Genomic DNA, 25602 nt, shown 5'->3' with positions numbered 1-25602 from the left:
ATAGGCATTTAACTGAAAATCGATTCAGACAAATGGAAATTCGCTTAGTCGGTAGGTTTGCTGCGGCGGGGGTATTTAGATTTACCATTCTTATGGATAAGTTAAAGACAATTGTATGATGTGTGTATATGTAAAGTAACTTTTCCGTGTGTATGTCATTTGCTGCTTCAGATATTGGACGTCAAGCCTAATATTTTTCCATTCATTTCCATCTTTGAGCAACGAAATTTTACATGAGTTTATCTTTATGATGTTTTATTTCCTTGCGAATATAATTGGCTCCTTCGAAAATGTAAACGTACAATCTCTTCATTAATGCATAGCTTATACACTCTGTAAGAATGAAGGAGCCAAAACTTAAAATCGATGCTAATGGAAATTGTACAATATATTTTTAATTGGTTTTAACTAGTTATACCATAGAGTTCTAGTTTATTAGGAGAATATAAATATTGGACAAGGGATTATAAATAAATTAAAGTAATCCGAAGTAACCCCATCACTTAAAATAATTTAGGACTGTGAGTGTTTTTTTACCTGTATTTTAACCTCATTATAATGCTCCCAAAAATTGTACCGGCATTATTTTTTAAATAGATTTTATATAACTATTAAAAGTTGTAGAAGGCGGATTAGGTGTCTAATCATTATTAGGAAATCGATCAGAATCAGATATTCATAGAAATCATTTGATCATGATTCAGTATAGTACTCCAGTCCTTATACACGGTGATATATAATGATTCAGTGATATATGCTTGAGTTGTTAGTGTAATGCTCCCGGATCTTAGTCCAAGTTTCGATTTATAAGATGAGCATCAAGTTACTTCAAGGGCACTCTTGTAGTTAGAAAGTACAGGAGAAGTTCAAGGCTAAGCTTGCATAACTTGCAGATCTGTGGACTTGATTATTTAATAACGCTTTAGAGCACTAATTTTCATGACTTAGTGTTTCTTACTTCATAAAACAGGTAAAGAATTTGATTCGATAAAATGTTAGATTGTGGTTAATTAGTGATGTACACCGCTACAACTACATTACCTTGCTGTTTACCACTTTGGAATAAAATACCAATTTACTTTAATGATTTAATGACTAAATCAGACATGTTTTTAATGTGTTCTAACCTAACAATTAATAAATACTTTTCACATATTTAATGATAATATTGAGAAAGCCACTTTGACAGTGGTCTGTTTGTTTGTAAAGAACTTGCAGTTGTTTGTTAGATTTGTAAGTAGCTTCGTGAATACATGTTTGAAACTTTGTAAAAAAATGTTTTTTTTCATAATTTATGGTCAAAATTATACCATTATATGTTGTTTGGAATAAAGAACTTAGGTGTACCAAAGTCTTCTGGATGGATACAAAATGTAAGCTGTGAAAACTTTAGTTGAAGTAAGAGTTTCACGATTGGTTTATCACCTAACTATCCCTAACAATAATATTTGAAAGGTAAAAGGATATTGCATTTGACTAATTTTGTTTCAGAAACAAGTTTTGAACCCTATTAAAATGCTCAACTTGTGCACGTAATAACTATTTCTCCATAGAGATAGTTACTCAAACCAAAGAGGTATCACTGGACTTGGCTGTGCTCCTGGCAAGAGTATAATATATTTCATCTTCATATCCTACTAATGTTTGGATCAGATGGTTTAAAATGTTATGATATACTTTAATCAATGCCAGTACATTCATAAAACTAAGCGAGATAGAGTATTAAAAATGCATTATACGTGTAAAAACTACTGCATAAAAAACTTGAAACAGATGCATAAACTGTTGTTTAAAGGCTAAAATTATACCCTTTTCCAGCAATTTGGGCTTCAAATTTCACACAATGCAATAGGTAAACATGATAAAAGGCGGACTAAACACACAAAGTTTTTTACTAACTAACGCCTTCTTTCTTCAGGAGGGGACGATAGGCGAGGACCTAGTGGTGAAGCCTGTTCCTGCTAGTGTGAGGCAACACCTAGACTCCAGGCCGGACCCTGAGGCGAAGGATGTGGACGACGAGGCATTCCTGGACGAGGAAGCAGCCGAGGACGTGGCTGTGACAGACGGCTTCCCCCTCCACCTCGGCCCAAGACATCACCACATTGTCTACAGGCGGAGTGTACAGGACTCCATGGATATGAGTGATTATGGTCAGATCATTTAAGATTTTTCTTAGAATTTATGAAACACGGTTTAACCACACGCTTCCATCATTCACCTAAACCAACCAAATATTTTGTTTTGTTTTCGCAAGGCTTCTTAGTTTTACCTTATTAGCACCTTATTTATTAACCTTATTAGCAGAACCCAGAAACTTGTTGATTCAATGTGATTGCCCTAGCAGAAATATTTTTCTTTTAATTTTGATTGGAGGTTGCCCTATCTCTACCAAGAAATCGTTGAATGGATTTTTATCTTACCTAGACATTGTCCATTAACTAATAGTGCTGATTTAAAAAAATGTGATACAATGTATTAAAATTTTTAGGAGTTTTCTAGCTACATCTCATTTTAGCGTGATACTAACCAAAAGCGTAGTACAGAATTTTTTGCCAGTTCCGATGTTTATTTGAATGACAAATCTACAATTCGTCTTTGATTTTGCACTCATTTAAGAGTAAAAAAGGCATTAAATAAACTTAATGTAACGGAAAGGCACAGGATGCCAGGTTTTTTATCCCGAAGTTATAGTGGGATACACCTGGTATATTAGGCCTGTATAATATAATTGGTAGACTTTTTTAACCAAAAAACATGTTTTTTGATAATAGTGGTTTTGGACCTAGGTCATGCTATGATAATGCCAACTTCTCTTTAGAGAAATTGTCTAATCGTAAACTGTACCCCCCTGGCAAGATTACAAATTTAATTAATAAATTTCACCTTTTTAATAGATGGTTTAACTCCTAAGTTTTTAATCTCAGCATAACACTGCAATATCCTAAAACCATAACATTTTGGTGGAGTGACAGAGGTATATTCAGTTAATTAATTTAAAAAAAATAGAGAACATTTGAAACCGTATCAATTAAAATATCAACATTTTCTGTTATAGCATTCATGGAACCAGATGAAGTACCACAAAAGCACAGAAGTAAAAGATCTATAAACAAAAGAGAAGCACCTTATGTGATCTACCCAGAAATTTTAGTCATTGTAGATTATGATGGATACAGGTGAGTGTTTTACTTGTTATGTTTCTGTTTATGGATTCATAAAGTGATCTTTGTAGATTTTTACTGAAGAATATCAGTTGTTTTTCAGCTAATCAGGAGTATTTATAAAAATCCAATGATCAGTAACATCTAAGTACAGTTTCATATGACATTATATTTGTATCAAAAATCAGAAGAAAATCTTCTCATAGCTGAGAAGATCTGTATCTCTCATCTACAGGAGCTGTTATAACTTAAGTAAGCCAAAAAATACTAGGGAATTCCTTTTAAGCTTTGTAGCATGATTTTAGAACTCTTTAAAGTAAATGTTGTGGTTATTCATAAATTATTCATTTAAAAATTTAGAGTAAACTTAACTTTTAGAAGTTAACATTATTTGGTAAAACAGAGCAGTGTCACGTCACTGTGAGGAGCATAAGTATAGCAATTTTTCAACAATAAACTGTGAGGAGTGAAGAGATATTTTGTTATATGTTATAATGTGGAAACAAATGTTCAAATCAAAAAAATATTTTGTTGCAGGTTACACGGTGGAAACAATGTTCAAATCAAAAGATATTTTGTTTCATTTTGGAATGGAGTAGATATGAGATATAAATTATTAAAGGGTCCCAAAATACGAATAAGCATCGCTGGAATTATAATATCAAGGGTAAGTGTTAAGCTTTGTTGAATTTTTAGCTTGTAATTCAACTTTTAAACATTACGGAGTGTAATAATTAATTAATCATGACTTAGTTTTCACGTTTGGTTGCCAAAATATATAAGAAACACTTGGTGAAGTGTATAATGTTGTGCCAAAAATAAATAAACTCTTCTTGTAGAATTATCATCCTTATAGACGTACAAAAGACTAGTTTGAGGTACTGTATGTGTCCATCCGGTTTATGTAAAGTGATTATGTGACGTTTACTATATTTATTTGTTGTTATTTGTACCGACTTAAAAACAATTTTAATCACTAAAATTATTCATAACTAAACTATTGCTTACCCTGTGGGGCCTGTGGTATTTTAAGTAAATAAAAATCTGCAATAATTAACTCAAACTGAAACCAATTTGAAACACACTTCGCAACAAGCTTCTTATTTAAAAATACGATGATAAGCCAAAAATAATTGTGTTATTGAAAGTCAATGTTTATATAACCTTATGCAAAGCACATGTATAGCATCTAGTGTTCTATGTTTTGCAAAACAAATAAATTAGTTTAAATTTGAATTCTAGGACCATCAAACTATCTAGGACTGTCACACAAAATTGTTCAAGACAATTTATATCTCGTGACAATGTTTTACAAGACTTCAAATTAATTTGGTTACTTCATTACACTCTTGTGGCCATTGGAAACCAAATTGGTTTCTGGCCTCACCAACATTACCGTCTCCACATTTTTCAGTCTTCTACCACTCTGTTACTTCTAAATTTGGTTAAGGATGTAAAAATTCATTCTTTAAAAAATGTTCCTGTTTTAAAGGGGAGAGATGCAACGCCATATTTAGAGCGCAACAGGGTCGGGCGAGACGCCATTGACTCGGCAGCCGCACTCACGGACATGGGCAAGTATCTCTTCAGAGAGAGGCGGCTGCCGGTTTACGATATTGCAGTAGCAGTAACCAAGTAAGCAATTTAACTTTTTTATACCATTTTTTACAATGTTAAGTTTATATTGATAAAAAGTGTTTTACTGTCATTTCATGAAGTAAGTTTAGTGATACCTTTGACTAGAAAACTAGACAAATTTAACTTCAAAGTTGTAGTCAGTTTCAGAATAAAAATGAACGTAGTCTAATTGAGTTAACATGTATTGTGCTTCTGTTAATTACTATAATTTATGTCAATGTTGTGGATCAATTATTTGTTAAACACCAAGGTCTTCAAACTGTACTTTATATACTTGAAAACTAAAAGAGTATAACTTTGACAACAGCTCACTCTGTGAGAGGTATTTCAACTATAATCTATTTGAACAAAAACAACAACAAAACTCTACAGGTGGTTCCCTAGATGGTCTATCCTACCTTACAACAACCTAAGTTACACTCAATCTGTTTCAAAACATTCCAAAAACGTTTTAATAACTTACTATATGAGAGGTTTTTATTCTAATGATTGAATGGGGGTTAAAACTATGAATAAAATATGAAAACGAATAGCAAGACTTTTGTATCCATGGCAAGACTTTTTAACCAGTACAGGATTTTTTCCTATATGTTTATTTGTTACAGCATATTGCTTTCTTTGAAACTCATACATTCTATTTGATTTTTTTACTAATAATTTTAAAGTCCCAGTATCCTCTTACTGTACAGTCAACAAGTTAATTCTATTTGTTTCACTAAAAGCATAGATAAAAGGAGTATAGACATCTTTTAATCTATGCTAAAAGTGAGTTATGTGCTTTTCAATAAATTCTGATCTGGTCATAAGCTGTACACCAAAGTAGTGTGAAGTGGTTGTAACGGATGTTGACAAGATATGTTGTGGCCAGGTATGACATGTGCAGGAGACGCAAGGGTGGACGTTGTACGAAGGGCACAGCCGGTACGTTACGTCCACGACTCGTACGTTACGTACGCTTGTACATACAAATGGTGTACATAGCCTACATGTGTGTGTGCTGGGGCAGTTTGAAACAACCGATCAATCCATTGTTGTCGTTTGTTTTGGTTCTATAAAACCCAATAATCAAAATATTTGTGTCATGTATTGTTGTTCTTCACCTTTGAAGAACAGATGATCAATTCCATTGTTGACGTAATTTTTGGTTCTAGATGTAATAAAACATAATGATTGATCTGTTGTTGAAAACATTTTCCAAAGCTTATCTCAGTTTTAAAATTCAGTTTTAAAGTCAATAGTATACTCAATAATCAAAAGTATACAGGTTTTTACAACATTCTGTTAACGTATGCGTTTTCATTTTGCATAAAACTATCTTTACTCAATCACGGTATCCTATTGTGCTTGAGAGTGAATTTTTCAACTGAGATAACAGGGTGAACTAATACATTGTACAAGGGATGGTTATGAAGTAGGATGGTTGGTGTTAACCTTTATAGATTAAATATTTGAAATCTAGATTGTAGGAAATCGGATAAAGAGAAAACTTATAATTTAGATGATTTTATTCTATATAGATTAGATTAAAAAACTAACTTATTACTTTGTGTAACACATTTCAACCTCGCCTATGTAGATTTTAACATTTAAATAATTGTGTATTTGAGTCTACCATTCAATTTTCATTAAACAAGTAGAATATATAACAATAACTAGATACAACCCATAGTATGCTCATTTTTCACAAATAACTGACATTTTAGATTGAGTGAATATTTAAAAAAATATTTTCTCGACATACCGGGTAACACTTTTAAATAAAATGAGACTTACGGGTACCAACTAAACGTTTGAATTACTATCAATTTTTTTTTTATATTGGTTAGCTTATGAACGTAACTAATTTACTTATAGCTTATATTTTCTTAATTCATTCAAGGCTTTAGACTTTATTCGCAAGTTTCACCCCTACAAACTTTAATAGTCCAACTTTAAAATGAAAAAGGAAACTGTGAACTTAAAATCATAAATATCCTAGTCTGGCTCTTCTCGGTTTAGAATAGGTCTACCCAGCAACTCACGACTTCTACCGAGGTATTCCCAGCAACAGAAACAGAAATGATCATCGGACGGATGCAGTTATGAATTCGTTCAGGTTGTGCAAACTCAAGTTTGACTAGAAATAAATTATATATTGTTATTTGCAGATTAGACATGTGTCGACGCAATTACCCGAATGAGGTTTGCAACAGGGGGACTGCAGGTAGGTCCTTAACTACGCACTTGCACAAATTCTTCCCCCTTGACCATGACTTTACTGACCATGTTCTTCCTTACTTCACTGTCCTCCAAAGACCACCAAAGTTCCTGCCAGCTATGCTGAACCACTAGACTTTCAGATGATTCATAACTAACAACCATCAGTTGTTATCTTCTTTTTCACCTGACAATTTTAATTTGGATTTATTTTTACTTAAACTAAAATGTCTCTATGAATATTAAACTCCATGCAACATGAGGAAACATAATAGCAACAAAACAGATAAAACAAAATTTACATTATATATGTAAAGGCTCATATGTGTGCCAGTTTTGTCTCAAGGTTCAGGCAGTGATGTCTTTTGGCAAATACGCCAATAATAACGATCAGCAGTTTATTGTTGTACGGTACCCATGTGCAAAAGCAAAATGCTAGGTTAAAAGATATTATTAGAGACACGCTTACTATTATTGTTGTTTGTAAATCAAATTTAATAGAAAATTACCTCTTTAATTCAATTTTAAAATTAATTAAATTCCTTGTAACTCAAATAATCTCCCCTTGTATTTTGAGTAAGTGAGAGTTAACTGTATGTTTACCATTAGTTGGAAACCAATTTTGAATCAATTTATCAAAAAAGATTCCATACAAAATAGTTTTAAAACTATCTCCAACTTTTTACTGTAAACCTGTTTGAGACCAAACATTCATACACATTTCAACAATAAAACCATATCAGTGATAAAATAAGAAATTTTCAAACACTTTAAACATTTTCAAACATAAAACTCAATATTATATAAAATTATCACATCAACTTTCAATTTTTATATTAAAAAATATTTCATCCCTCCCAAATATTGTTGTGGGTCCTGTGTCTCCCAAACTAAAACTGTTACTAAACAATCTTGCTGACTGTTACTTTAAATTGTGTGTTCTTCAATGTCTGTCCTACTGTCAACCATTCAGTTAACACTCATATATCCATTACTCATGACAGCTGGACTAATGACTTTGCAAGTGACTTTTGCTTACCCTCTTACTCCGGACACTTCGCACTGTTGCCAACATTTGCACCGTATCGCTGAGTAATCGTTGTTATCACAAGCTTCAAGCACCCTGTTGAAGTTCACTCTTATCATTTCATTACATATTCATCCTAATATATTACCTTTTTACAGCAGTTCCTCTTAGAGTAAATTATATCGTCCATGGAAGACAGTAATTCCACTAAAAAATGTAAATGAGACATTTGTCCATGTCTTAATGATTTTTCCACAACTGCATCATACATCGTATGACGATTTTGAGGCTGAAAATCATCAAGATGTTTAAATTTAAAGGGTGTCTTGTTTATAACAGTTTGAATGTCCATGGAAAACTTGATTGGTTATTAATTTGACATCCGTAGTAAATTACTTAAATGTAAAATCCCATGTGAAATCTGTGAAATGAAAAGCACTTTAGTCTTTACTCATATAACAGTTTTTCTTTTCCTAGTTTTTAACCCATCAATAAGTGAAAACAGTACCATAATTTTAAACAGTTACGCATTTTCATGTAAAGAAATAAAAAATTCAAAATTCTATCCAGAGGTTACTCCAGAGGTGCCCATCCCCCCTAAACCCAGAGGCGCAATCCCCCCCCCCCCAAGCCAAAGGAGTAGTCCCCCAATTTATGTTGTCGTCTATTTAAACCTACCCTCCCCCCACCAATTTATCTGACAATTTTCCCTTTACCTCATAAAACGAGTATTTAAAGTATTTAGTAAACTTGAGGTACAAAAAACAAACTTGCTGATTGAGAATCAAAATTAAATGTTTAATAGGAAACGTCATTTAACAATACATATCTAACTAATGGTTGAATTAGAAGTTTTTCAATTTACAAAATTCCGAATTTGTTGTCAGCCAACATGTGCTCAGTATTGCAATAGACAAAGTCTTCAACACGTTCAACAATATACTCGGTGAATTACTCTACTCCAACACAGTACTGTAACTGTACAATATATTAGGTGGCATTAATGTTTAGAGGGCTTAAGAATTCAAACAGCTTTAAGTGTATTAATAATACTGGCAAAAAGTATCTTAATTGTTTCAAAATTATAGGCAGAGTCACGAAATAAGTCAGACTATTGTTGCTCGCCACTGCAGGCTGCCTTCTACAAAAATCGCCGGGCAAAATACCATGCCTTTAGAACAAAAGGTTTTTGTGACGAAGTAATCTTATAATTCATTTTTATAGCCCCAGGATTGCCTTTTATGACTAAAATGGTAGGAACGCATCTTGTCAGACAATCCGTTTGTACACAAAACACGAAACGATAACAGATAGGCCTATCAATTCTCGCGTGTATATTGCCGCGGGCAGGACTGGAAGTAAACTGAATCAGATTATGACGGAAAGACGTGGTCTCTGGATTCTCGTCTAAGTTATCAAAAGCTGATATTGGGCTAATTGTAGTGACAGAGGAAAGTATGTTGAAAATATAATGGGATTCATAATTGAGTTTTCCATTCAAAACTATTGACAATAATAACCAATTTATATGCTGGATATGATGGTCTCGAAATTCTACAGTACTGCACGAAAGGAAATTTATTAAATACTTTGAGGAGTTTGAAATATATGAATACATAAAATTGGGACAGCACAAAATTTGTATATCCCATTATATTTTCAATACTCTTCTCAGTCACTACAATAGTCCAATATCAGCTGTTGACAACGCAGACGACAATCCAGAGACCACGTCGGTCCGTCATAACCTGAACCCGATTCAGTTTAATTCCAGTCTTGCCGACGGCAATGTACACGCGTGATAGGCCTATCTGTAATCATTTCGTGTTTTGTGTTAAATGTTTGTAACGTATTCTGACGACACCTCCAGAAGGGGATCTTTTGTAAATCCTGACTATGCTGGAGTTACGCTCCTTTCACACTATACGATTTCGCTCGTACGAGTGTTAATCGTACGGGCAGATGATCGTGGGTCTGTTGCTTTCACACTATACGATTTGTAATCGTACGATTAAAAAAATCTTAACCCCCACTCCACTAGAACAGAGTTCATTGACATTTCAGTGGAAAGTTTTAAGTAGTATGGATCGCGAGGAAATAATTGCTACTTTGATAATTTATAGGAGAAAAATAAATTTAATAATAGTCGTATTTAAATTTGAGACGTGAGGAAGTGGGGATGTTTAAAACATTACTTCAAGACCTGAGAAATTACGAAGAAAAGTTTTTCAACTATATTCGGATTTCAAGAGAATCGTTTAAAGCTTCAAGATCAATCACATTCATGATTTTAACTATATAGACAAAACTGTAATTAATAACGAAAACTAAATAATAAAATACGGTATGCACAGGTAGTTCAACTCAATAATTAAACAATTAAACAACTGTAAACGCAAAATATCTGAAAACTATACGCAACAAACTGTACTTGGGGAGGGCTCCCGCACGACTACAATCGTGTAGTGTGAAAGGGGCCATATGGTCACATGGCCACTAGCAGTAGACACGATTTTTACTCGTGCGGGAGTCGGATACCAACAGTGTGCACCTACGGTCGCTACGCGGGTGAAAATCGTACACGGTTGGTAATCGTATAATGTGAAAGGGGCCATAAGCTCCAATGCGATACAACAAATACGATTAATAACCGCATGAGCGAAATCGTATAGTGTGAAAGGAGCGTTAAAAAACCAACAAAACATATGTAGCATGTAAAATTCGACACTGGCATGTTAAGGATTGTCTGACAAGGTGCTTTACCATTCTTAGAAGCAATCTTAATTACGAACGGCAAAATGTTGTTGTTGTTGATAGTGAGCTACTTTTAGTGAGAAATACTTTTTCGGACTGCTTGTACAAAACTATACAGCCATCATGACAGCTAGCAAAAATTAAATATCCCCCCAAAATCCCTTTAAAAAAGTCCCCCCCCCAAAAATTCCTGTGGCGCAAACGCGCCACGGTACCCCCCCTCTGGGCACCCCTGGGTTACTCTATATTAGTAATTGAATTAAAAACTTAATGAGTTTCTTTCTAAACTACTGCTCTCTTAAATTTGACTTACAGATTTGCAGATGATAAGTTGGTATCTTATTATTTAAACTGACAGTATGATTTATCCTATGTCTCATAATAAGATTTTCAGTTTTGAATTTGGTTCTGTTATAAAAAAAAATATTTTAAATGTTTACAGGGCGTTTGACCTTAGAACCTCGATAGTTCGACACTTTATGGACTAAGGGGGTGTTGAACTATGGAAATGTCGAAATGAAGGGAGTAAATTAGTTATTTTACAGGGACATTTATTTAAAACCTGAAATAAATCAAATACCTAAATTTAATGAATAGTCAAAACTTGACAAAAATAAACAAATTTCTCAACATCTTTACTGTACATTCTTTGGCTTACTGTTAAAATAGTTTGTAACATTCTACTGCTTTTCACTTTAAATGTTTGAAAAAAATTGTTATTAATTAATACAATAATAAGTTATTGTATTGAGTTTTTGCATGCAAAAACAATAAGAAGGGTATAGTTTATAAACTCGGCGAACCCGTCATTGGCTGCTGTCAACATGTCACGTCATCACTATGCCTATGTCGAACTATCGAGGTTCTACTGTATTACAGTGTATTCAAGCAATGTGAAAATAATTTTAAAAGATGGTCCTCAGAGGGGAACCATATTAACTGCCAATTTTGATGAAAATCCACAGGTCTTTGAAATATTTTGTGCTCCCAACAACATCCCATTTGCGACTAATTTGATCATTTAACATCACATATTTTTGTCACCACTCACTCATCATCGTTGTAATGTTCACAATTGATGACTCTTCAATAATCTGTCCTCTATTTTCATGCCCTCGCCAATAGGCCTGAATGATCTGGTAAGTTCATCACATTGTTCTGTGTGCTTCAGAGTCCTTAATATTATGTATTGCTCATCATCCAAAATGACCAAGTTGGATGCTGCAAACTGTTAATTTTCTGGTATATTTTACTTGTTTATTTGACATATTTTATCAGTGTGTGAAACTAATCACTTACATGTGTGTATTTTCTTTTTTTACATGGTTCCTATTTTGTTTTATGATATGCAGTGCTTTTGCCTATATGTTCTATGAGTTGATTCAAACAATAACTTTTCTGTTGAATCGATTTAATTGACCAAACTTTTGTTCGACTGATAGTTGCTGGTTTATTAAATATCGCCGGCTGATTTGTTGAAATTAAATCTCGTAGAAATTAATCAATATTTCCATAACACCTCCATGAGATACTACAGCTTTAAAACAGTTATTGCATATATCTATTAAAATAGTTAATTTTTACATAAACAAGAACGATAGTATGTATTAGGTGCTACCATTTTAATCTTTTATCATATTAAGAATAACCAAGGAAATATACATCAATCTTTCATTTCAATAAGACAAAACACCTGTGTAATGCATGGGTAACTTGGTTTCAGTAGCTTACTAACACATGGTGCATAGAGTAGTTACATAGTGCTTTTTGTACTAAGACCAAGACTTTCCTAGCTTTTCAGCTAAATTTATCCTTACAAAAAAATTAAAAAATTTTCTTACTTTTGATTTTTTTATCCTTGGTCTTAGTACCTACATAGAAATCAAGGTGGTATATGGGTTCTTACGTTGGTTTTTTAGCTTGATTTTTGTAGGCAGTACTTAGCTTAGTTAGAAGCATGTATGCATGACAGTTTGACTGGCCAATACAACAGTAGATTTATTTATAGTATTAATTAATTAATTTCCTAGATAGGTACTAATTTAAGAATATTTTTTGTTTCAGAAACTTTGTATTTTTCAAAAGAAATACTTTTTTTAAACTCTTATAAGTAAATTAGTGTAGGTAGTAAATTATTGAATTTTTACTGTATTTCATCAACTTAACTAATTTTAAAAGTGTTTATCAACTAACTGATAATACCTTATTTACTTTAAATCCCTTATAAATATATACAAATTAACATAAGTCTTTTTACATACAAAAACCGGTACGTAGTTTGTTAATATCTACCTGACATTATTAGGTTTTGCCTATGTTGGCGGAGCCTGCGTGGTAAACAAAAGACTGGAAAAAGTGAACAGTGTTGCCATAATAGAAGATACCGGTGGTTTCTCAGGGATTATAGTTGCTGCCCATGAAGTCGGCCATTTGTAAGTAAAAGCATATGGATAAAAATATGTTCAACAACATCACCTTCTTTTAATTGTTTGCAGAAGCATAAGGAGTACAGATATCACAAAATTATATACTGATTGTTCTCTTCTGTTAACACACTTGTTGACCATGAAGTTATTGAGAAATTAGTATAAATCCCAGATTTGTTGGCTAGTGTGTTTAGTACTTGTTTGGATGCAAAGGGGTTCCAGAACACCCTGTATAAAATTATTATTTTGTTAAAGTAAATCTATTTATCTAAACAACAAAATGTTAAGACACTTAATGCATCTTAAAAAAAAGAGATTGAACTAAAGACAGGGTGGTCAAAAAAGAACTGAGACAATAAACATACATTTTCATTTACAAAATTTGAACTACCTACATGATCAAATTTACAGGTAAAAAAACTAAAAAAATGTTTGTGATTTTCATTAAATCTCAATATGGCCACTGTTTAAGGCTCTGGCGTTACCCATGCAATGTTAATTCCATCCCCGAGAAATGTCGCAGCAAAGGTGTGTGATGTGCTAAATTTTGATTTAATGCCGGCATAGCCTTTAATTGGTGGCCATATTGAGATTTATTAAATTTCACCAAAAACTTTTTTTGAGATTTTCTATCTGTAACATATTTAAATGTTACCATGTAGTTAGAATTTGCTTAATAAAAGTTTATGTTAAAATGTGTTAGTTCTTTTTGGACTATTCTGTATATAATAAGGGTTTCAATTATATTCATGTTACGTCATAGGTTTCAACAGATTTTAGATTTTTTTTGTTTTGTTATCTGAATTGTATTAGTTGCCCTTTGCATAGGTGGATAGTTACATTATCTTAAAAGACTAAAACAGAGGTACCTATAATTTATGTTTCATTTGATTGTGTAATTACAGGGGAAAATAACATCATAAAGGTGTTGTTCTCAAAATAAACTATTTATTTTTCATACCAAACCAGACTGTAAACCAAACTAATACAATATCAAGATTTTCTAAGTCTATTCAACCAGTGTTATCAGGACTGCTTTATCGTTCATTCTAACTCTGTTGTCATGTTGTACAGACTGGGGGCAGTACACGATGGGTCGCCACCCCCAACCTACCTGGGTGGCCCGGGGGCGGAGAAGTGTCGCTGGGAGGACGGCTACATCATGAGCGACCTAAGACACACGGAGAAGGGCTTCAAATGGTCTCCGTGTAGTGTGGCTTCCTTCCACCACTTCCTCAAGTGAGTCTAATATATATCAGTGTATGAAAGTAATTTAAATAGGCTAGGTACTATGGAGAACATTTTTAATGTAATTAATGGCTGTGCTGTAGTCTCAAAATATTTTGTTAAGAAGTGTCGGTTTTGTTACACCCTTTAAGGAATGATGCAGTTTGGAAAAATGTTTTTCCGGTTGTAATTGTGTTGTGTTTTATTTAATGTGATAACAGTTCTATTTTCATTTTTAAACTTTACTGTGTACAATCAGTTGGTCTTATAGTGCTTGGTTGGTCATTCTTACTCTAAGATTTTCAAACTGCTCTCCGATCACTTACACCCTTTGTGCTTGATTGGATTTGTTGTTGATGTAAACAGTGCAGAATCGTTTCAATCTGTCTCTACCACTCGTTCAGCCATTACTACTGTCTGCATTTCCCACTGCATCAACTTGATAGCCAATATTGCTTCTTCCCTCCAGTTCAAATTTATGATTTAAAAAATTACTTTAGAAACCTCATAACATTTTTTCCAGTAAATGTACTGCCAATGGGCCATCTCAGCAACAAAAGAATACACAGGTGAAATTTATCTGAGCTGCTTTGCAAAAGACTGTGGCCAGTGCAGCCATAGACTAAGCAACACAAGTAGACTGCTCATCCCATTGTAAATTTTGAAGCTCGTTTTTTGTTTTTTTTGTATCTAGTTCATGTACGTGACACTGGGCGCTAGTTTCGACAAAATTTTGTTTCTATTACTTTAGAGTCAATTTCTTGATTTGTGCTTTACTGTTTGGTTATATAACTAGGGGGCGAGTTATTTTTTATGATTAGATCGCATTATTTGACTAAACGAGGTTTTAAATGACTGAAATAGTAAGAAACAAATTGTAAACAAAACACAACCTCTTCAGTACACCGTACAGAACTAACAATGAAATTGTCTTCAGCTGTTCCGTAAGGATGATAAATCTACTAAGGGAGTATGTTTCATCCATGGTACAACTGAATAGTTCCAGTAACCTAGTTAACAGCTGATTACCGTACCTGTACAAGTAAATTGCTTGAATGTTTCAGTGGAGACACGGCTACGTGCCTCTACAACTCACCCCACGAGGACGAGTCATTGCCTCGAGTGTTGCCCGGGAAGTTACTGACTCTGGATGCTCAGTGTCGTAAGGACCGAGGCACCAGCGCCTGCTTTGTAAGTGGCTAGATAATAGAAAGTTAATACAGTTCCTGCCGATCAATAAAGTTTCAAGATTAATAAGTAACGCAACATTTACTTAGTGTTCTTGCTACTAGAAAGTCTGTCTACTAATCTTTTGAAAAAAAACACAATAGTTTTGAATGAATATACTGTAATTTAAAAATCATTTTGATTTTTTAAATACTCTTGTAGTACCCAGTAAAATGATTTTTTCCCCCAAATAGCTTAAAAGAAAACTGTAAATGTGTGTACGTAATCATATAAAAAACAACTATTTCGCAATATGTTTTGTTATACAGAAAGACGACAGAGTTTGCGCACAGCTGTTCTGTTTCGACGCAGGCTCAGGGTACTGCGTAGCGTACAGACCTGCTGCGGAAGGTTCACCATGTGGAGACGGCTCGGTTTGTATCGTTTGCTTTTGTTTAGTAGTAAAAAGAGTTTTTGAGTTATTTTTATACTGTATTCAAATGTTTTTTTTTAATTTTTACCGTACTTATTAACAAAAGAAGCAATGAATGTGTTTACGAGTGATTTAATTGTAATGCTGTGATTGCATGGAAGATCACATATGGTGTATGAAACAATATGTATTTTAATTGTGAGGGTTATATTTTTTAATACGTGTTTTGAAAGAATCCACACTATCTACTTTAAATACTGGACAGTTAAGATAATTTTATAAGGTATCTTATTCATCCTGCAACTGTGAAACTTATAAAATGATTTAAAATAGAATATTGTGCTCTATAACTTTTAAAATATATAGCTTATTGGAATAGAGAATAGATTTGTGAGATGGATGATGAAGAATTAAATAAACGGTATCAGCATTCTGACACATACTTTCTCCCATAAGTTTGACAACAACCTTTATCATGTGTAAGCGGTGAGAGTAAATATACGGAAATGGGTTTTGTACAATTTTGTTCAGAATTTAAAGAACTATAACATACAACATTTTTATCAAAATCGTTCAGACCAATTTTAGAAAATCTATTTTTCTGTTATTTTAAAGTTCAGGGACAAATTCATAGATATATATTTCTGACTTACTACAGCAAAATGGGGAATTGCCTTCAAATGGAAAATTGTGTCTAAATTAGGGGCTATGGCCCCTATAGACCACTAGTATGATGATAATGTTATAATGGACTTTCTTGTTTGAGTACAACTGACAAGTGGACAGTGATGTAGCTAAGTAAAATCAGATTTGACAACTGTTATATGACGTAATTATTTTTCATTTCCATGGACCAAGTGCTGCAAATATTTAGTAGACCTAAAACTTAGGTCTTTCAAATAGACCTTCATGAAGAAATTAGCTACTTAACATAACAACGTAGGAACACCCCAAAAAATATGTGTCGCAAGTCTATTTAGATATGACCATCGCTATCGTCTATGTGTCATGGGTCTATATGCATGGGCGTCTTTCTAACTTTTCGATAAGAGGACTTGATAGTCTAGGAGGTCCGTACAGAATAAAAATGTTTTAAAATTTATATGCAAAATTGTTGATTTTTGCACCTAAATTTGCATTGTCAATTTAGTGATTTTTTTGTGCCATTTTAAAATGTTTTTCTTTTACGTCTTTATTACACAATCTGGGCAAAATGTGGTAAACATATAGGGTCTCAAAGTGATGGCTCGAGCCCCCCCCCCCTCCCCCAGCCCATATTGCTGGACGCCTATGCCTGCATGAATGGGAAATACCATTTTATATTGTGCTGGCGAACATATTATTAAGTTGAGAAACAATAACTATCTCAATTGGTGATGTCCCTTCCCACCAAAAGCCAACACAGTTTACTTTTCAATACTAACTTCAAAAATTTCCATTTCGCAGGTGTGCAACAACGGCATGTGTATGCCGGAACATGAGAACATCATCCCGGACTACTCGCAGAACACACCAACGTACCTGAGGCGGAACGACGTCAACACGGCAGCCACTCAGAGTCGTCCGGTCTACGCGCTGCCAAACTCTACAACCCAGAGGTAAACTATGAGACAGAATCAACTTGCTTTCCACAGTAGAATCTTGAAGTATAACCATTGACATTTGGATACTAAAGTAAACATCCCATCTTTACAATTAATTGTAGTCTTCTTTTTATTATAAAAGAACATAAAACGAGCCACTCATAGAGTATGCTGTGGTCTATATTCTATTTTCTCCCTCGGGATTTTTTTACTGTGATAGTATAGTTTATGTGGCATAAAATAAGCTGTTGCTTATAACTAAGTTGCCCTGTCAGTTTCACTTAGATAGTTGGGGGTGGTTTTAAGTAATCTGTAATTATTAAGCTAAGCACACTCTATCAGTGAATTGATTAAACTACATTCATTTTCTAGCTACTGGCTACAACTTTAACATGGAAATGGGATGTCTGGTTACATTCATAGTCAAAGGTATATCACAGATTAAACATACTCACTTACGTTGCTTTCACACGAGGCAGTTTTGCTGAACGGTTGAAAACTGTACAGATAATTTTCCCTCGTAATGTTAAGAAGAACCTGACAGCTTTCACACAATACATTTACGGCGATGGTCGAAAACCGTGCTATCTAGCAGCCTTCCGCTGCCACTGAACCAGTTGCTGTGTCATGGCCATGCGTCAGTGGCATATTTCTATTGCAAGCTTTCACACTGCTCGTTCTGTTGTTGTTGAACCAGCCAGTGAAAATAGATCAACTGTTACTTTGTTAATTTTATAAAATCTTTCTTGTCAATTGGACACTGTTTATGTTTATTGTGACATTGTAAACACAAACACATTCATCTTGATGTACGGTTGTGTAATGTGAAGTGAAAGAAACATAGACAGGGCATAAAACTGTACGGTTTTCAACCGGAGGGCAAAAACTTTACTGTGTGAAAGGATCTTAAAAAAGATTAACCATCCATAAGGATCAGCAGAAGACGATACTTAGTTAAATTCTGTCCGGTTTAATATAGAGTGTTTTAATTTACGACTGCTGTTAGTGACCAAAATAAATTTTGAAGCATAAACCTTAAGTTTTTTTTATGCATGTAATTATTGAAAAGCCAGTTTTTCACTGCACGATTCTGTAGAGAGTGTATGGTAGAGTAGAGTGAAAATTTAAAAACGTACGTTTTCATGTCCCTGGCCTTTTATTCGTAGATACTGGATTTTTAGTTTATAATTATGTGTTTTAATATTTTTTGGGACGGGGGCAACATGTTACACACATTTATTTGGTTTTAAATAGGTTCTAGGTATTTTTTTCGTATTTTTAAAGTCTCGAAATTCACGACCATGACGTGTCCCTAGGGTACATTTTCCAACTTTCACACTGTTTTTAGACTAATTATTCATGCCGAAATATATAAAGCCATATTTTTATGTCATCAATGGTTATTAAACTTACAAAAAAGGAGCATATTATAATTTTATTGTCATTACAAACTGACTACCATGACAAAATAAGTCTGTCCCTCGATTTGGCGTCACGACCATTTGGGAAAAGTTTTCAACTTTGGAGCACGACAGTGGCAAGCCTGGCGTCGATGGAGTCAGTTGGTTTTAGAGACTAGTTCGGGGTGTACGTCAGGATTGTAGTGCTGGTCGTTTCGAGTTGAAAGGAGGAATTACAAGATTAATAAAGGAAAGATTGTGTTTTTTGTAATTTTGGTGTGTCCATGACCGTATGTAGTCATTCGATGAAGTAGACATGGTGTTAATTTTTGTTTATAAGATATTTCAATTGCTAGATTAACGTAGAAGTCCACTTTGTATCCTCGAACATTAGGTGCAGGGCTACCGCCAGAACAGAGCCAAATAACACGTAATTTCATGACCAAAGTTTCACGACCATCGCAGGTTTTTTCACGACCAATCCAGTATTATGGATTATAGTGTGTTTGGTCGTGACAATAACTTTAATATAATTGTAAATTGAACAGTTTAGTTCAATTGAAACACATATTTTTATTATAACTAACAGGATAATTGAAGGATTGTTTAGAAAGATTTAGATTATTCCAGACAATTCACGACCGTACTGCTTGTCCCTGACCATCACGTTTATGATTTCTATCATAAAAATTTCAAAAATTAAAATATCGTCATATTTCAATGTTTTATACACAAAAGAAGCACACCTCTATACAAACATAACGATTTTTCGGGTCTCAGGTAAGTTTCTTCGGAGTTATACAAACTTAAAAAGATTTTATTGGCTTTTTTTCAATTTTTTGAGTTTTTTTATTTTTTTCTAGAAAGACCAAATATACCAAAAGCTCAGTGACCTTTTTATTGTATAATGGTCATAAAAGTAAATTAGTTTATAGCAAAACATAGTTTTAAAAATAATACTAACTATTTTTAATATTCATTTAAACATCCGTTATGGTCGTGACAGGATTTTGTGTTTTTCAACTAAAGATGCTCTTTTAAAAAGAAACTACCAGAGATATTGCGTTACCATGGACATTTCATGAAACTTCAAATGTTAATGAAATAAAAAATAATAATAAAAGTTTTGAAAAAAGGGGAAAAGAATTTTCAAAGTGCTTTTCCTGAAAACGTACGTTTTTAAATTTTCACTCAGTAATAAGTTGAATGTTAACTCACTCTCATGTAAATTTTAGCAGAGGAATATGTTACTTGCATGTTTTTGTTCCAGTAATAGTTATTAATAAACTTAAATAGTAAAATTACAATAGTATTAGCCCTAAAAATGGTTTTTTTATATTTTGGTGTTTTGCTACACCAATATAAATTTTAAGTTTTTGGAAGGCTCTAAACCCTTTTTCTTTGCTACTACTAATTTTTTACTTTAAAAAGTGCCCTAAAAATGCTTAAATATACGTAAAAACGTCATAAACATTTACCCGTAGTTATTTCCATGTCTGTTAATTTTGATATGTAAAAATTTCTGACAAAACAAGATATTTATAAAATTGTATTTGTATTATAATGAGTTGGTTCTGTAGATGCATGAGTAGCTGCAGTAGAGATAAAAGCACAATCATACATGCATTCATCAAATTCATAAATAGCTTTACATATGAACACACCTTGAAAAAAATAAATAAAAGGTAATAATTTTGAATACTGATGAACAATTTGCACTATAGAGTTAAATAGCATAATTCATCACTAGAGCATCAAGTGACTCTTTTTGACAAAATCTCAAGCTAAGTAGTTGATCTACTTAAAAGCTCTAAGGTGTTTAGCTTGAAAGCAAATGGTACTGAAATGAGGGATAAACAAAATCTAATCTAGGTTTATGTTTCCGCTGTGTAATGTTGTTATTTATTATATTTTCTTAACTCATAGATTTACTATAAGTAAAAAATTAACTAAGGAGATTCAAGTAGCTGTTGTTTCTCATTTTGTTCTTTTTCTGTGATCATTGCCTTGTAAATATGTGTTTGTGGGTGTAATCAGGTCGGAGTGGGATGATTTTTGGAGAACTGCGAGTACGACAGAATCGTATTACAATCCAGGCACAACCACTTACCACACAACGCCTTACAACTATTACGACAACTACAAAGGTGTTACTCAGAACCCAAACAATGACATTGGTGTTAAACCATATACTAACTCTTTAAGTAATTCCAAACTGAAAACAACAAAGAATCCTTACAACTTTGCTGACTTTGGAAAATCAAAGTACACCACACCTTCTTATTTCAAAACTACTAAAGATTATCAAAAGACCACACCTTACTGGACTAAGTTTAACGACAAATTTACACAGCCCCCATACCAGCCATATACAAGTTCAATACCCAGTGGTAAGTTTGACTGATATTTTTTTAACCTGAGCACGCGATGGAGCTTCAATGTAACTAAGGCACTGTTAATTCTCTTCCAGTTCTGTTCTTTCTTCAATTACTGTATATCACTCATGACCATCCATCAGAAAAATCGCCATCATTACTGTCATCGTAATCATCATCTCCACAGAGTTTCATATGAACGACACAGACTTTCTTATGTGTACCATTCATTGTCTCTGTGACTAAATTTCACTGTTTTTCGAGCTGTAACCATGTTTTGTTCTGTGACTCATCATAATTTCTGCATGTGGATGTGTATTGAAACATGCAATTTTGGCCTTCAAAAGTGTTTTAATTGTCGCTCTTTAATTTTGTTTCAGTGATTTTAGGTACTGGTAAGTATTTTTATGTTTTGGCATTTCAGGACTTCTTATCTACCCTGGGTCTGTCCAATATTACTTAATAATTCTAACTACTTAATAATTATTTAATCACATGAATATCTCTAATCAGACATAACAGTACTAATAATATCCACCCATGCATGTTAGCATATTTAGCTGAAGAAATTAAATATGGAAATGTATTTTGGTTTAAGAAAAAAATATAAACCAATTTTGAGATTATGATTATGGTTAGTATAAACTGATATAAATGCTAAAGAAATAATAGGATTGTAGAAAATTATTGTCAACAATTTAAAGGTATGCCTCGTCTACTATCCTCATTATTTTTCAGATTATCAAACTCTGGAGTTAGAATTACTTTATGACTAACTGAGTTAAAAGGGCTTTCTTAATTGATTAAGCGTTAAATAGTTTAGGTTCTATGAACTCTAAAGATTAATCAGTGATTTAATTACACACGTTATCTTACAAACAAAAATTCCAAACAATTTCAAAACAAGTTTTTGTGGATACACCCAGAAGAATAACCAAAAAGTAGTAAAATGCCTGATTTTCGGCTAAACTCTCAAAGAATCCACCCTTCCCAGCAACTCCTACCTGAGCCATCCTCTGTTTTGGGTAGGCCTTCCCCATGGACAGGTGAACTCCCAGGAGTTACACACCATACCTAACTGAGACAGGATTAAACCCTCAATTTACAGAGCTGTCTCCCTCCTATCCAGAGAGACAGCGTCTTAAGACAGTTCGGTAATTTATGATCACACCTAAAAGGTCTACCACACTGACAAAAATTATCAACCAAAACGTTGTTCTAAACTTGACTCATAGGTATGTTTGATTATGTTATGCTTGCAACACATATGTTTCAGCCCTCAAAGCTCAAAGGTTTAATGTGTGTTTTACATGTTTTGCAGTGGAAGACACTGAGTGTGTGGACAAGGATCCAAAATTGAATGGAGGGATGTCGTGTTACGAGTTTCTCCAACGCTACGGTTACCAATACTGCGGCTCGCCATCCTTCATCAGCAACTGCTGCGCGGCGCAGAGGTACCTCTGTGATAAGCGGCCAACCACCAGATAGCCTTAAGTTTATTTCTTGTTAAGTTGCGCTGTCAACTGTTTTTAAATTTTCAACTTGAACTGATAACTCAACAATGTCCTGTATATCCTTTCACGAGGTATCAAACTTTTCATCTCTTTAAAACGTAGATAGTGTAACATTTTATGGGGGATTAAAATGTTACCATTTAACTACTTTGGACAGAACCAACCATTTTCATTACTTTTTTGAAACTGTCATTGGTGAGGTTGTTTTAAATATTTATTTTTATTTGGTTGCTTGTTTTTATAAAACAATGCAGTCGTGGTTGTTGTAGGTAAACAAAATTTTATTGTTGAGGGGATGATCACGCTTTGTTAAAAATTGTATAAAATGATTTTCATTCCATAGATGAATTAATCTGTATTTATTTATTTAGATAAATTGTATTTGACAATGACATACATAAACCAACCAACTATGATCAACATTAACAAAGTTGTGTAAAGGTGCAGAAATTATCTTTAGTCGAGGGAATGTGAACTGCCACTCTACACTGCCAATATTGTTTACATTTTATATACGAAACTATATTTTTACTTATTAACTTTTATGACTAGTTAAAACGAACAACATTCATTTAAAAAGTGTCAAGGTATCTGTGAGCTCTTCTCGATGCCCTATGCTCCCGTTAAGGAGCGACAGGAAATAAGTAAGGTATCTGTTACAGATGTTAAAAAATCAATTCCAAAGTAAACAAAATACATTTCAGTGCCATTGCAGTATAAAACCTTTTTCAATATCTTTGATTTTTAATAATAGCTCTTGGAAGTTTAGTATGTTTCCAGTTTTAATATTTTATTCAAACTTGTAAAAAATATCATTGTACAGAGAAATTGTATAAATTTACAACCTAAATAAAAATAATCATCACATGCATATTTCTGTCAACAAATTTAAATATGGAACTTTCATTGGCAAGTACCTCACAAACTTTCTCATCAAATATCTAAACTAGAATATATATATATATATATATATATATGTGTATATTTTTTTCAAAGTCTTTCTGCAACTCAAATCTTATTTTTCAATGCCAAATAGGTATATTTTGTAATTTAAATAAAAATATATTAGAAATGGTTCAGTAAAATTAATAAAAGTTTAGAATAATAAACATGTATATTGATTATAGTAAAGTAGGATTCGCCAGTAAAGATTTTTTTTCAAACTTATCTGGGCAATGATATTAGAAACAAGTTTTTTTTTCAACCTTAAAGTCTTAAAAACTTGATATTAAATAATCAAGCTCTTTAATCTTATCTATTAAAACTGCAATACTGAACTTTTCTTAACATTGAAGTCCTTATACAATTCTGTACTTTGACAAGAAACCTTATTTTTTCTTTTACAAATTATTGATTGCACAGTTTACATGTGATCTCATTAAAATAACCATCTTTGTGTAACCTAAATATTTAATTAATTTTCTTCATCAAATAGCAAATAGTTATATTGAGAACGCTTCAGTAATAAGAATGCCATATTGAAGGGAAGTGTTGGTTGAATGTCTTGAATGATGAAAATATTTACTAACTTTAAACTATTAATGCCTATAGTCTTATTACATTCTCAATTCATGATGGAATTATAATTTTGGATCTTATATTAAAATTAATTAAATTACTTGAAAGATATCACTTACTATAAATATTACTGTATTACACAGACTTTATGGAAGTTTTAGTGTACAGATTCACTCTTTATCAATCCCCACTAATATATGTATACCAAAAAAATTATCATCACATAACTATTGGCTTTATTGGTTTAAAGGTACAAATGATGTACTAACGATCTATGGAAAGAATCATATATCCTTTAAGTTCCTAAAATTAAAATCATAAAATACTAACAATTTATCCAATATAAAAATTCCTGTTAAGGTTAAGATCTTTTGATTAAAATAACGTAAGCCTATATCTATTAAATGCTAGGAAAATTGTAAAAAATATTTGGATGTAAATGTGATTTTGTACAAAATGTATGTGAAATTTTCACTGTTTTAGTGAAATCATTAACATCACAATGAAGAATCATTGAAGTATTTTACAAAAATAACATTATTTCAAACATATTCATCACTTTTAAGGCTTTGATTTAATTTTATTAATCGGTATTTATATTTCTTCTTTATATTGTTGTATCACTTATACTGAGATAATTTATTTTAAAGACATAAAATCAGACAACAGCCCTTGTTTTAGTTTTTGAGCTTTGTCTGAAACATATTATTCTTGAGCAGCTGGAAATGAATTCTCTAGAATCCTACTAACTCACCAGAAAATATGTAGGATACCTGATGTAAAATATTGTATGTAAGCTATTTTAGATTTTTGTTAAGAATATTACCAATTTAATTTAGTCGCTGTATGTGTTTGACGAGGAATCAATTGTTTTGCCGAAGGTGTAAATATCTAAGAATGAGAAATCAAGACATGTTGTGATATAAAAAGTAAGATGCGGATTAAATGAGATGTTTGAATGAATTATGTTGGTTTTTCTCATTACCTTGAAAAAGTCTCGTGTTTTTTTTTGTTTTTTTTTTTGTAATTATGAGTAAACTTCTTTTTTTCATCAGTGTAAAATATATACAAGTTTTTATTTGATGTTTTTTGATTTTTTATGATGTAAATGTTTTATGATGAGAACTTACTTACAATTGATAGGAAAAAAGATTGAAAAGGGAAATCAAAGGGAATGTTA

At 32.8% G+C, this 25602-nt stretch overlaps 1 protein-coding gene across 4 annotated transcripts in view; it reads left to right on the top strand.

Annotated features, from left to right (window-relative positions):
* Positions 1-25385, top strand: part of LOC128994057 (A disintegrin and metalloproteinase with thrombospondin motifs 16-like) — a 141688-nt gene extending 116303 nt beyond the window's left edge. Inside the window, exons 7-19 of one of the 4 annotated variants that reach the window (XM_054418273.1) lie at positions 1919-2153; positions 3059-3179; positions 3702-3831; positions 4657-4799; positions 6950-7005; positions 13085-13211; positions 14280-14444; positions 15497-15623; positions 15929-16033; positions 17479-17630; positions 21053-21405; positions 22712-23491; positions 23554-25385. In XM_054418273.1, coding sequence (XP_054274248.1) covers positions 1919-2153; positions 3059-3179; positions 3702-3831; positions 4657-4799; positions 6950-7005; positions 13085-13211; positions 14280-14444; positions 15497-15623; positions 15929-16033; positions 17479-17630; positions 21053-21405; positions 22712-22878 — 1881 coding nt within the window. In that variant the 3' untranslated portion in view covers positions 22879-23491; positions 23554-25385. Of the gene's footprint in view, positions 1-1918; positions 2154-3058; positions 3180-3701; positions 3832-4656; positions 4800-5670; positions 5724-6949; positions 7006-13084; positions 13212-14279; positions 14445-15496; positions 15624-15928; positions 16034-17478; positions 17631-21052; positions 21406-22711 lie in introns of all 4 variants that reach the window. The other 3 variants (XM_054418275.1, XM_054418274.1, XM_054418277.1) reach the window with 3 other exon arrangements.
* The last annotated feature ends 217 nt before the right edge of the window (positions 25386-25602 follow it).

Source organism: Macrosteles quadrilineatus, unplaced genomic scaffold, assembly GCF_028750875.1.
Source record: "Macrosteles quadrilineatus isolate MER2022 unplaced genomic scaffold, UCM_ALF_1.0 Scaffold_5__1_contigs__length_97177068, whole genome shotgun sequence".
Lineage (NCBI taxonomy): Eukaryota > Metazoa > Arthropoda > Insecta > Hemiptera > Cicadellidae > Macrosteles > Macrosteles quadrilineatus.
This window is presented reverse-complemented; position numbering and strand designations above follow the sequence as displayed.